A 14,643-nucleotide genomic window follows, 5' to 3' on the forward strand; every position below is an offset into this window, starting at 1 on the left:
CCAAACTGAAACTAAACTAAAATAAAGGTAATAAAAAAAACTTAAAATAAACTAAAAATCTAAACTAAATAGGTAATAAAATAATAAACTAAAAATCTAAACTAACCCAACCTGCAATCCTCTTTTTCTAATATTTCCGCCCCCCCCCCCTGATTGACTTAGAAGGAGATGTAAACAAAGCCCTCTGATTGGCTGAGATGTGGGATGTAACCGACTCGCTGATTGGCTGAGAAGGAAACACGTGATCTAACTGTTTCCGGGGAACTCATAACATTTGATTCGAGCAACAACAACAAATACTATTTCTGGACACCATGACATTCGCCTCGAGCATGTACATGACCAAAACAACAACAAATACTATTTCTGGATCATAACATTCGCTAAGAGCATGCACTTACAACAACAACAACAACAACATTGACCTTGACAATTGCCTCGGAAACAACAAATAAATCGACCTTTGGAAATTTAGGTCATTGACCCACTTCGATTATGCAATCATTCTCCCTGGGGAGGCTATGCCCATATTTGGTGTGCAAAAAAGTTATAGGTGGCAGCAGGGGTGTCGCGTGGGGCTGGTACCCCCCATTCTACTATTAACTAAACTTTTCATGGCCAGAGAGGCCATGAGTTAGGGATTGGGGCTTTTGGATTTTAGGTTAGGTTAGGTTTTCCGAAGGGAACACGCCGGACATCCTTACGAAAGAACCAACAAAAGAGCAGTAAGAGGGCTTTTTCAGGCGGGGGGATATCAGTGGAGTAAATTCATGAAAATTTAGAGGGGGGACAAAGTGTATTTTAGAAACATAGGGGGGGGAAATTTGCCGTTTTCCAATAAAAATATATAAAAAAGAATTTTCCATTGAAAATCCTCCCCCCCCCCAAAAAAAAAACATTTTCAGAATATATTGTTGAGCAAAGAAATCTACCCCCCCCCCCCCCAACTGACACCGTTGGATAATAGTTCTGTTTTTTAACACAATAGCAGATGAATGACACTGTTGTAGGTTGTAGTAATATCTGCAACCTAGTAAAGAGAGAACCCCGACCTATAGTAAGTAAAAGTTTAGACACATATTGAAGAAAATATCTCAAACGAAAAATTTGTCGTTAATCAAACAGTTCGTGGTAACGAACTGTAAGTAAGGAGCGACCCGGCTCAATGGTAACCGAAACTCTAGAAAATGGGTTTTTGATACCAATAGATACATCAAAAGAATCATATTTAAATGCTGAATTCAAATATATAACTTTCATCAAGTTTAGTTTTACCCATCAAAAGTTACGCGCCTGAGAAAATTTGGCTGATTTTCGAACAAAGGGGGAAAGACCCCCTAAAAGCTATAGAACCTTAATGAAAATCACACCATCATATTCAGCGAATTAGAGAACCCTACTGTAGAGGTTTCAAGCTCCTACCTACAAAAATGTAGAATTTTGCATTTTTTGCCAGAAGAAAGATAACGGATGCATGTTTATTTGTTTGTTTTTTTTTTGTTTTTTTCCCCAGGGGTGATCGTATCGACCCAGTGGTCCTAGAATATCGTGGGAGGACTCATTGGATCGGAAATTAAAAGTTCTAGTGCCCCTTTTTAAGTGACCAAAAAATGGAGGGCAACTAGGCCCCCTCCCACGCTCATTTTTTCCCCAAAGTCACCTGATCAAAATTTTGATATAGCCATTTTGTTCAGCATGGTTGAAAATATGATAAACATGTCCTTTAGGATGACTCAATCCTCCGAAGTCCCCAGGGGGATGGCTGAAAGTTATGAACTTTGCCCAATGTTAACATATAGTATTGGTTATTATGAAGCATACAGACGTTTTCAGGGGGATTTTTTTCTGTTATTAGGGGGGTGGGTGGGTTGGGGGTTATTTGGGAGGATCTTTTCATGAAGGAGGTTTCATGGGGGAAGGGACTTTGCTATGAAGGTGGCGCCGGATTTCCCAGCATTATTTTAAAAAAAGAATAGAAATTAAATATGAAAAAAACAAGTTTTCCAACTGAAAATAAGGAGTAATATCAAAACTTAAAACGAACAGAAAATATTACTTGTATGATTGGGTTCACCCCCTAGTCAGTACCTCGCTCTTTAAGCCAAAGATTTTTTAGTACTTTCATAAGAGCTATTTATTCTAAATGACGGCCTTTGTGATTAAGGGGTCATTTTTAAAGAATTGGAGCAAAATTCAAACTGTAGCTTAAAGAGCGAGGTATTGAACAATAGACGAGCCCCCTAATATACGTATTAAAAATATATGAATATAGAAGTTCGTTAGGTAAGTTAATTCGTAAGTTACGTATATATATTACTAATAAAAACGTTCGTAAACAAAATTAAACAAATTTCGAGAAAGCCATTTAACCAAATAAAAGTAAAATTAATATGCAAGTTTTGTTTTAATTATTCATGTACGGTGAGCCAAAATCAAAAGCTGCATCAATTCAAAAACGTTCAAAAATTAAATGAAAAAACAAGTTTTTTTAACTGAAAGTAAGGAACGACGTTAAAACTTAAAACGAACAGAAATTATTCCGTATATGAAAGGGGATGTTCCCTCCTCAACGCCTCGCTCTTTACGCTAAAGTTTGACTTTCTCACAACTCTTATTTTTTTAAACAATAAAAAACTTTAGCGTAAAGAGCGAGGCGTTGAGGAGGGGACATCCCCTTTCATATACGGAATAATTTCTGTTCGTTTCAAGTTTTAACGTCGTTTCTTAGTTTCAGTTAAAAAAACTTGTTTTTTTTTATTTAATGCTGATTCAAAAATGACAGCTATTGTTTCGAATCATCTTAATACTTGGTGATTTTAGAAAAGAGTTGGAAACCCTGCTCAGTCTCTTGTTTTTGTTTTTATTTCTCCCGCACACAACAGGGCACTGGAACGTCAAAGAGAGCTCTTTAAGAGGTCATTTGAAGTTAATGCTCACATTTATGTGGTTTGCATAATTTCGCCATAAGAGTGCCGTTATAAAATGTTGGCGGTGAAGAAAATAAGAGCTGGGACACAATTGCCCGGTTGTGATTATTTTCTTCGGAAAGAGCATTAGGTGGAAAATCAAATTGTATGTTTATCTTTTAGCTAGTGAATTGATCAAATTTTGACAAATTTACTGCCAAAACCTCTGACACATAAACATTAAGAAGCTGAAATCAGGTTAAACGTTGAAAATTGCATGAAAAAAACATCAGATCCCACCTTAGGTTTAGGGCATTACAATACAAGGTGGAGACTGGGGGCGAAGCAAGAAGGAAATTTTGAGCTTCTATTCAGCACTTATTTAAACTCATTCCTAGGCCAGGGGTCAAGTTGAATCAAACAGGGGGTTAATTTAAATGGGGCCGAGTTAAATAAGGTTTGAGTTAAACGGGGGTTGACTTAGATGGTTGTTGAGTTAAATGAAGGCTGTGTTGCGCGGGAGGTGATTTAAACGGGGACTGAGTTGAACGGGGGTTTGTTGAATGGGGAATAATTTAAAGGGGGGTTAAGCTAAATAGGAATGGGTTAAACAGGATATGAGCTTCATAGGGTTAAGTTAAATGGGGTTGATTTTGATAGGGGTTGAATTGCACGGTGGTTTAGTTGAATAGGGGTTGACTTGAAGAGTTGTTGAGTTAAACGCTCATGCAGTTGAATGAGGGTGGGGGGGGCTAGAGTTAAATATGTGTTGAATTGAACAAGGGTTCAGTTGAAGGCCCTCTCCAGTTTTTTCCGGGGGGAGGGACTAAAAAAGTTTTTTTACACAAAATACCAAAAATTAGTTTGTTATACATTTCTGTTACTTTTTTACGAGACAGACAAAAATTCCTGAGGTGGGTTGAACCGCGTACACTTCCTGGATACAGTCCTAAATCAGTTAAATGGGGTGAGATAAACAGTTGTTGAATTAAACTTACACCGGGAAAATACGTTGTTCTTTTTTATGGTTTTGCTGGTTTTTTTTCTTTCTAACAATTAAACATTAATAAAAATCTATTCTATTAGTTAAACTGATTTTCTGCACACTTTTGCGCCGTGTTTAATTTTTTCTTAAATAACAACAAAACAAATAAATAGCATGATAGAGGAAAAAATACTCGTAAAAAAACGTCAAAATACTCTTTTTACTGGCTCAAAATTCGACATGTATCATGTCTGATGATCTAACCTATGTGAACATGTCTAAACGTCTAATATGTGAATTAAGTCTGTACCAAAATAATGTATTTATTCTGTAAACCAGAATAATGTGATTGGCTAATATGAAAAAACAATACGAATGTAAACCAATGGAATTAAAGTATACTTTATAATACCGACGCATAGGGCAGTACTCTCTCTTTCGCAAACATTAACAACAAGCATAGTACTTAACTGTGTATCACATAATCTCTATGTTTGAATTAATAGTCCAATTAAGGTATATAGCTCAATTTCCATGCTTGAGACATTACAGTGTCGTTTTTTTTGTTTTTTTTTACTGGTATGCTATTAATAATAATAAATAATGATCATTATGTGGAACAGTGAACTTGATCTCGGTTGGGCAACACGGGGCCAGAGTTCGATCCCAAATGTCGCTGGACCAACCCAAGGACCTTTGTAGTCAAGCTGAATTCTTAGTCAATTAACTAGACTAATTAACACTAACCTTGTTAACACACTAAATTAAGACATATTCAGTTAAACGGAATCGATTTTAATACTATTGTTGGTCATGTTTCTTTTCTTTTTTAACATCACAGTTTAATCTTAAATCTACCAATGGAGACAATGGCATTACTAATCTCTCCATGGTCCTCGATTATCAAAAAATAAAGAATCTCATCAACAGAGTCGGTCATCTTAACATCACAGGTCGTACACATACAAACGGAGAAATTATAGGAAAGATAACAATATTCTTAAAAATTTTGGTAGTTCTGGGGTTCACTTTTCTATTCTACGGAATAGTCTTCCACATTCATCAGAATTGAAGATTATACTGTGAAATTAGATGTTGAACGGTGATCTTGATTTATCTGTGGCTTTTATATTCTGAGAACAGATATCTTCATTGATTAAATAAGAAAATCAAGTTTTTTTTTCAACTGAAAGTAAGGATCAGCATTAAAACTTAAAGCGAACAGAAATTATTCCGTATGTGTGGGCTGCTAAATCTTTCTCATCCCTCGCTCGTTACGCTAAAGTTTCAAAGTTCTTTTAAAATATTTCTCATTCAAGTTCAACGGCCCTTGAGTTTCAGGATTCGTTCCTTAGGAACTGGGACAAAACGTTGAAGCTTTTGCGCAAAGAATCAGGGATAAGGAAGGGGCAGCCCCCCTTATTTAAGGAATAATATATGTGCGTATTAAGTATTGATGTTGCTCCATACTTTCAGTTAAAATTTCGTATTTTGTTTTTGCTTAATTTATGACTGTTTTCCAAGTCAGGGTAGGAAATACCTCTCCCCCGTGTAAAATTTTACTGGAAAATTCCCACGGAAACTCTCTTTTCCAGAAAAATTGTCCCCGGGAAGAAATATTCCGTCCCTGCATAACCCCCCTCTTAAAAAAAACTTTCGTATATTTCCCAATGTCAAATACTGTATGCAAGCAATGGGCAAAATACTTTTATTTACAGTGCTTTCCTTTTGACCTTTCGGGGGCCATGTCATTTCAAGAAGCTTAGTTATTCGATCTTTCAACTATGCTGTATTCAATGGCTACCTCAAAATTTTTATTAGGTGTTTTAGGGGAAACACAGGGCGTGGGAGGGGGCTAGTTGCCTTTGGATCTTTTTGGTCATATAAACAGGGCACTAGAGCTTTTAATGCTCGTTTGAATGACCCTTGGCTCAATATTCGAGGACAATTGATTCGATATGATCATCCCTGGGATAAAAACAACAACAACAAAACAAACAAATAAACACATCCTTGATCTTTTTTCAGGCCAAATATACAAAATATCACATTTTTGTAGATAGGAGATTGAAACCTCTATAGTAGTGTTCTCTGATATGCTGAATCTGATGGCGTGATTCCTATTAAGATTGCTTGACTTTTTTTTAGTGGGTTTGCCCACTTTTTTGAAAATGAGGCAAATTTTTTCAGGCTCATAGCTTTTGATGAGTAACATTAACCTTAATGAATTTTGTATACTTTGAATCAGCATAAAAAACTAATTCTTGTGATGTACTAATTGTTATCAAAGTTCTTTTTCTGAGATATTCGGTTACTATTAGGCCACTTCGATCATTACATTTTGTTACCTCGAACTGTTTGAATGATAACTAGAGAAATGGTTGTTTAGAAGATCCTGAAGAAACTAATCAGTATCTGAATAAATAACTAAAGTACCTTCTAGCTAGGTCCTATATTAAGTTGTCAACCAATCTACCCCTTTATTGATCAATTCCAGAGCAACCTTACTCTGAAAATATTATATCCTGTTTTATATTTGTTTTAAGAAGTAAAACTAATCATTTCTAAATCCACTTGAGACATTGCCAATTGAAACATTGAGCAACACTAATTTTTTTATGGCTCCCATCTATTCAGCAACCACGTGCGTCACCAGCAATGTGGGTGAATTCAAAATTTGGCATCTTAAAACCAGGAAATCTTTAAAAACACGACCAGAAATTAGTCTTGAAATCTTGGGGATCTTATGGAACAGTGTTGTATGCCTCAGAACTTGGTATTAACCAGTGAAATTAGAACTTCGTTAATGAAGAAAGGTTGTTATATGTTTTACTATGTTTTTTTTTCTCGCTATTTTAAGAAAAGGTATGTGCAATTATCGAGTCTGGGAAAATAACCTATTTAAGCTTTGAAATATATGTGACCAGTGAGCATTTTGTGACCACTGAGCATTATATGTGACAAGTGTAGATGAAATATCTTCTGGTTAGGTTCAAATTAATTTGTGAGCAAAAATAAACGTTTATTAGTCAGTAGGAACGTTTTGTCAACTTAAATAATTTGTTTTTCATTTTCCCAAGTTTCTGTTCAGGGTTCTCATTTAGATCAAATCGTCGGTATCCGGATCAATCCTCTTTGGGATCTAATAATAGGGTATCATTTTTGTAATTTCAGGATCCAAAGCCATCTAAAGTCAAAATAGCAGCTTGCTAATCCCGTTAACCAAGGAAATCGAATGAATTGGACATCAGCTCCAACATTTGTTTCTAATTTTAGTTTTCAAAAGAATGAGTTTTTCCTGCATTTCTCTTTGGTTGGAGCAGCCTAATTAATTTTGTATTCTATTATTCTGGTTTTAAATTTCTGGCTCTTAGGAGGAATGGGCAGGTAAAAATTCCCTTTTTTCCCTCTATCTATACTATTGACTTGTGGTTTTCCAGCAAAGCAGCTTTTGCAGGTAATGTTCCTATTGCTAACCAACAGATTTAATTTAAAATTATCTGCAATAGCTATTGATTCTCCTGAATACCAAAATTAGCCGTCAAAATAACAAATTTTAGATACTTTTTCATTTCTTGGGTATCGAAATAAGCAAGCTGCTGCCCCGAATTTGGAGCCGTAGAGGCCCAACCCGAGCACCGAAGCACTCGGTTTTACCGTTGGCTCATAACAACTAAAACTATTTATTCTTAGGTCCACCAATGGAGACAGTAGACATCACCAATTTTTCCTTGGCTCGCAACTTTCAAACAATGACCTGTCTCATCAACAAAGTGGCCTCTTCTTCCTTAGCTACTGCTTTTCTAACATCAATGGGCCTTGGACCGGAATTTACAAGCCCACATTCAATGGTGGGTTACTTAAGACCCAAGGTAAGTTTTCTAAGGGCTTTGGGGGCTAGCGTTTTGAACCTGAAGTAAATCTAAGCTCTGAATGATAAGACAGTAGTACGAATCAGGCACGTACGCAGGAATTTGTTGCACTGCCAAACTGTGTGGTTCAATCAATAAAAAAAAAGAAGGAAAAGAAAAAAAACGACAATCTTTGGCTTATGCCCCTCAACCCATGTAGCATTGTTATCCATAAAATTAACAGTGCTTTGCAGAAGAAAATAACAAAACAAAACAACATAGAGGTAATCTTAATATTGGAAACCAGGTCTGCTGCATATCCAGAATTATTTTGTATTTATTATTTTTCAGTAAATGGCTAGTTAATTTTAAAGATAACTATACTGCATTGGTTGAGGGGCTATAATTTTTCTTTTATTAAAGAAGAATTAAATGACAGAAAAAAAGGACAGATCTAAGAAGAAAACTAGAAAGTAAAAGAGGCTACCTAACTTCTGAATTAGCTTTTTTACAACAGTAAAAAAGAATTAGCTTTTTTCAGCGCCATAGGGAGTTCCCAAAGAGACCAAGCTAGTTAACTGATAATCCCTTAGACGTGTTTTTTTGTATTCTTTTAGCAGGCATACTTGAACATTTTGAAGGACTGTCCTTTCTTGAATGTTAAGACTAAAATCTTCACCGATTAATAGAAAAAATAAAAAGTAGCCATTCTGATGATATATGTTCCATTAAAACTGAACATCTCCATCTCCGGGAAAAACCGCGAGAAGTTATATGGCTTTTCTAAGATTTCCGGGAAAGTAGGTGTCGGCTTTTAGTTTTGTGTCGATTATTAGAATTTCTTATCCAAGCTCTACAAGCCAGGGCAAGACTGCCCAATGAATTCTGAATAGTTTGGCCAGACAAACTAAAAGAGTCAATAATGGGCGAGATGGGGTTAACATTTAAGGTACCGCATCCTCTTAACACCATATAAACTACCCAGCGCGGTTCAGAATAGTAACTTTGGTCCACCAGATCGCGAAAAAAAAGACACGACTTAAAAAAACACAAATACTGTAGGTTACTTACTTGCCGAGCCGGTTCACTTGGCTTTTGCTTCTCAATCCATCTGTTCAGAGAAACTTGCTTTTCTGCTTCTTTCTCCTTCTTCAATGCTGCCAATTTACGCTTTTGAGCTCCTGACAAACTCATGAATTCTCAATGGCTCTTCAGCTGCTGATATTAGATAGTAAACTGGCGAACTGGGTGAATAATACATGGGTTATATATGGATGGTCTTACGGTTTTAAACAAATTAATTAATTTAAACTGATCTTTATAATTTCCCGAATTTCCTTTTTGCCGCTCCCGACAAAGATTCAGCTCCCGACAAAGATTCCGCTTCTAAAAACAACTGCACCCTTCCATTCAATAAGACATTATAGGATTAAAATTCAACGGAATCAAAACCAAAATACTTGGCCGGCACGAAAAGTTAAGCCTCCTAAAATAACTAGAAAGTAAGTATATAAGTAGATTTAATATTTGGAAGTAGAATAGTCCAAAAATAAGTATTCTACTACCAAATTAAGTAGAAGTGGAAACACTGCTCATGATAGCACATAAGAAAGATGTTGAATCAATAAAATCAGAAACTGATCTGTCACTTCAACCCTTGCACGACCCAGTTGCACTATTAATCTCACTATTATCTAAGTTAATCTACATATAAATGTAGCAGTTTAAAAATTTTTACTAATTGCTAATTGTAATTTTGTTCCTGTATATTTTGTAAAAGAAAAAAAAAGGCCTTTTTGGGAGGAAGCTTGGGCCCCCTAGAAACATTAGAGTGGGCAATGACCCACCCCTGCCCCCCCCCAAATGGTGCCCCTGCCTGTTAGTTCAGACAATAGAACGTTTTTAGAATGTAAAGGGTTCAGTCCTAATCAGACAGTTTTTTCCAATCATGGTTTGGGACCTTCGATATAATTATGTGGAGAATCTGTCTTTGTTAAAGCTGGCTACGGTAATTCTTAACCAATTCTGTTTTTCTTACTGCGCCAAAAATCACGATCAACCCCCAAAATTTGAGAGCTTTTGAGCTCGATTTGTTTCTGGTGACTTTTGGATAAAAAAAAATAGCTTTACGTTATTTATGTTTTCTTTTAGTATTTCGAAAAAAAAAATGAATCAAGTTAATCGAATTTGTCAATTCATTGTTTCTTTAGTTCCATACTCTCCGAAGAAAGGATTGTAAGGTACTCAATTGGACCGTTGTTCGAATATAGCCTAGTATTTGTTATTGGGAAATATTCGGACATTTTTAGGCTGGGATTTTTGCAGGGGGAGGGAGAATTTCTATGGGAAGATTTCTGTGGGAAGAAAGTTTTTGGTGAAAATTTTGAGAAATTTTACACGGGGGGAGGGGATTTCCTGGCATTAGTCGAAACACCGTCAAAAATAAAATAAAAAAATTCAACTGGAAGTAAGGAGCAACATTAAACTTCGAACGAACAGAAATCATGTCGTTAATGATGCGGGCTGCCCCCTCCCCCACTCCAAGAAAAATGAACATGATTGTTTTACTTCTACATTAAATTAAACTGAAAACGGGCAAATATTAATTTAAAAAAAAGAAAAGTTTGCCTGAGGGAAGTAAAGAACGAAGTTGAACCTTAAAAGGAACAAAAATTTTTGTTTTACAGTCTATCTAACATACATCCATAAAACTAGTGCAAATAAACCAACTTATAATATTTCCCTGTGTCTGTATGATTATAGAAAACTAGCGCTTTACTGAAAACACAAAAGAAAATTATACAAAACAAGAATTTCGATTTAGGGGTCGAAAATGAGTACGTATAGCCTGACAACAACAAATTATTCAATAAAGCTTTTCATAGCCTTACACCAGCTGTGACATCTCTAACTTTCAATATATGATTAAACTATCTTAAAACTTAGGCATAAAAATAAATATAATTTTAATAACCGCGAACTCATTGAGCAGCAAACAAACATAATGGATTGGTTTATCAGGTGGCATCTTGGTCTTACCAGCTATAATGCCAATAGTGAGAAATATATAATTTTCAATTGTAAAAACACGCTTTAGTATTACTCGAAATGAAGAACAAATAAACCATAATATGAACTCCAGAAATCCAGTTATTCCTCTTTGTACAACTGAAAATTTCAAGTTAAAATACACATTCTAAAGCTAGTCTATAGTCCTAATCTTATCAAGATGGCCTCATTTCTGACTTGTCTATAAACTAATCATGAAATGTCCTTTTTAGAACCAAAACAAAATCTTATCATTGGACTGAGCCCATTATGCAACAGTTATACCAAATAAAACGAAAGAAAAGAAGTTAAGCGACAATTCTAAAATATTTATTTTTTTGGAAAAAGTGTCCTTCATCGGTTGGTATTTACTGTGCCAAAACTCCTATATTGTTTTGTGCTTTCAGTAAAACACTAATTTTCTATAATCATACAAAAATAGAGGAATACCATCGGTTGATTTATTGGCACTAGTTTTATCGATATATGTTAGATAGACTATGAAGTTTTTCTTTCTCAGTCTACTGTGAAGCAGTAATTTTTCTTCGTTTGAAGTTTCAACTTGGCTCTTTATTTCCCTCAGATAAACTTTGTATTTGCTTTAATTATTCTAATACAGCCCTTGTCACTTTAATATGCTGATCTAGTATACCATACAGGGAAACGACCATCAGTAAAGCGCCTCTATCTGCTGAATAATTCCTGTTCATAGTCCATACAACTGAGGACCAAGGGAGTCTGATGATTCAGAAATTTCTCGATTATTAATCCAATAGCATACATTTGGTCGACGCACCCCCCACCCCTTCCAAAAACCACGCTGCTCTTTTCCCAAAACTTTACCTAGAGTAGTTCTTAGTCTGATGAGTATCATCATCCTTAGCAATGTCCTTTCTGCTCAAATCAAACTAATACCTCTGTAACACCTTTACTATGAAGAGGTTTAATTACAGTAATCCTAAAATCACCATGTGCTTCCCCTTTTCCATCAATCATGTTTATGATATTCAGTAATTTATCTTTAACTTCCCAGCCTTTACGTTTCAAAAACTCGCTATCAGCAAGTTTTATTTTCGACACTATGAGCAGTTGAAGCCTTAATACTTTTCAACCCATTTAGTATTGTTTCTAACTGCTCCTCTAATGTTCCCTTACTCCTGGATTGACGAATAATTTAACATTATTCATCATTATTTAAAACATTCCCGAAAATTTTTGGCCGTCATTTCTCCGATGCATAAAACGCAATAGGACGGTGGATAAAACTAATGGTGTAACGAACTTGAGAAAAAACATATAATGTGTGTCGACATTGGGTAGACTAAAAAAAAACAAGTTTTTTTTAACTGAAAGTAAGGAGCGACATTAAAACTTAAAACAAACAGAAATTATTCCGTATATGAAAGGGGCTTTCCCCTCCTCAACACCTCGCTCTTCACGCTAAAAATTGACTCTGTCTCAAAACTTTATTTTTTAAAACAATAAAAACTTTAGCGTAAAGAGCGAGGTGTTGAGGAGGGGAAAGCCCCTTTCATATACGGAATAATTTCTGTTCGTTTTAAGTTTTGATGTCGCTCCTTACTTTCAGTTAAAAAAACTTGTTTTTTTTTAGTTAATATCTGAGCGTTTTTGAATTAATGCAGCTTTTGATTTTGGCTCACCGTACATGAATAATTAAAACGAAATTCGCTTATTAATTTTCCTTTTTTTTTTGGCTAATTGGTTTTCTCGAAATTTTGTTCTGACGTAACTTACGAATTAACTTACGTAACGAATTTCTATATTCGTATGTTTTTATTATGTATATTAGGGAGTTCGCTCCCTAGTCAATACCTCGCTCTTTACGCTAAGGTTCGAATTTTGTCCGAATCACAAACCCCTGAATCACAAAGGCCGGTTAATTAGAAAAAAAACTGTAGCGTAAAGAGCGAGGTATTGACTAGAGGGAGAACCCCCTCATATACGTAATAATTTCTGTTCGTTTTAAGTTTTAATGTTGCTTCTTACTTACAGTTGAAAAAAACTTGTTTTTTATTTAGTATCTGATCGTTTTTTAAATGATGCTAGAAAATCTGGTGCTCCCTTCATAGAACTGCCCCTTCCCCCAAGGAACTATCCTCCATGGAAAGATTATCCCACGTATCCCCTACTCTAAACTCGACCCCCCCACTAGAAAAAAATCCTCCTGAAAACGCCCGTATACTTGCCATTAACCAACACTATATGTAAACAATGGGCACAGTTTATAACTTGCAGCCCTTCTCCCGGGAATAGTGGGGGATTAAGTCATCCTCAAAGATATATTAATTAGATTTTCGACTATGCTGAGCAAAATGGCTATCTAAAAATTTTGATTGGGTGACTTCGGGAAAAAAATGAGCGTGGGAGGGGGCTCAGTTGCCCTCCAATACTTTTGGTCACTTAAAAAGGGCACTAGAACTTTTAATATTCGTTCGAATGAGCCCTCTCACGATATTCTAGGACCACTGGATCAATACGATTACCCCTAGGGAAAAGAAAAAAAACCCAAATAAACACGCATCCGTGATCTTTCTTCTGGCAAAAAATGCAAAATTCCACATTTTTGTTGATAGGAGCTTGAAACGTCCGCAGTAGGGTTCTCTGATACGCTGAATATGATGGTGTGATTTTCATTAAGGTTCTATAACTGTTAGGGGGTATTTTTCCCTTTTTTCGAAAATAAGCCAAATTTTCTCAGGCGTGTAACTTTTAATTGATAAGACTAAACTTGATGAAACTTATATATTTGAAATCACAATTAAAATCTGATTCTTTTGATGGTTTTGATCTATTGGTATCAAAATTTCGTTTTTTAGACTTTCGGTTACCATTGAGCCGGGTCGCTCCTTACTTACAGTTCGTTACCACGAACTGTTTGATAGCTGGTCTTGCAAAAGCTAAATGATGAACTAATTTCATTAGCTTTCAAAATTTACTTATCTAGATGAGTTCCTTAAATACTTATAAAAGTATCACTCTTTGCAAATTCGAGGGAAACATCTTCATGAATATTAGGCATAACAGAAATTTATTATTGGCAGATAATTTCTATGGGCTATAGGCTACACTTCAGAAAATTCTCATATAATTGCGGTTATCTGATTACAGTAATGGCGAAACTCGAACAAAAACAACGGATTGTGTTTTATCGTGTATGATATAATTTAAGTGAGCTACTTATGTGTATTGAAACGTGAGGCAAAATAGCAATGACATTTAATGTAAACTAAACATCAGCCTATTTTATTTGCCATTTAAAATTGTAGAACCACTAGCCCATTCTTAAAGCTATTTTATTAAACTTTGTCTGTGGGGGTCAAATTATGAAATCAAGATTTCACCCGCTACTCATAATCTGATTCAGCTGTAAGTAATTATGTTATAGTTAAATTACTTAAGTTAATTAATTAATTGATTTTAATGAGCACCATATGGCGCTTTGAAGGCATGATTGCTTCTTGGTGCATGCTTTTGTTTATGGATACTAAATGAAGATTTATTCTAAAAAAAAAACAGTAAAAGACAGTGTGATAATTTTTAGATTATTCTTTCTAAATAGGCAAGTCCCACATCAATCCATATAAAAAAAAACAGCAACAGAAATCCAGCCTGAAGGGAAGGGTGGATAAAATCGGTAACTTGTAACTTTTCCAGGAGAGCCTTTGGCTCAAGCAGCGTTTTAAGGGGTCCGGATAATGCTTTGAGTCAGATACATTTAGAGAGTCATCTGGCTCCAAAAATACGCACTTATCTGACGAAGATGAACAATTCTGGCTTGGAAGGTGAAGGGCATTTCAAGCGAAAGTGCTAATAGTGTGGTTAATGAGTTATT

The 14,643-nt window shown here is 35.4% G+C and overlaps 1 protein-coding gene across 2 annotated transcripts in view; it reads left to right on the forward strand.

The window, feature by feature from the left end:
- Positions 1–14,643, forward strand: part of LOC148954332 (uncharacterized) — a 149,189-nt gene that overhangs the window by 22,808 nt on the left and 111,738 nt on the right. For both annotated transcript variants that reach the window (XM_089087035.1, XM_089087034.1), the window contains exon 2: positions 7,585–7,763. In XM_089087035.1, the coding sequence (XP_088943161.1) occupies positions 7,585–7,763 (179 nt within the window). The remainder of the gene's footprint in view (positions 1–7,584; positions 7,764–14,643) is intronic.

Source organism: Artemia sp. Qi Xiang Cuo, chromosome 3 (assembly GCF_049724085.1).
Source record: "Artemia sp. Qi Xiang Cuo chromosome 3, ASM4972408v1, whole genome shotgun sequence".
Taxonomy (NCBI): domain Eukaryota; kingdom Metazoa; phylum Arthropoda; class Branchiopoda; order Anostraca; family Artemiidae; genus Artemia; species Artemia sp. Qi Xiang Cuo.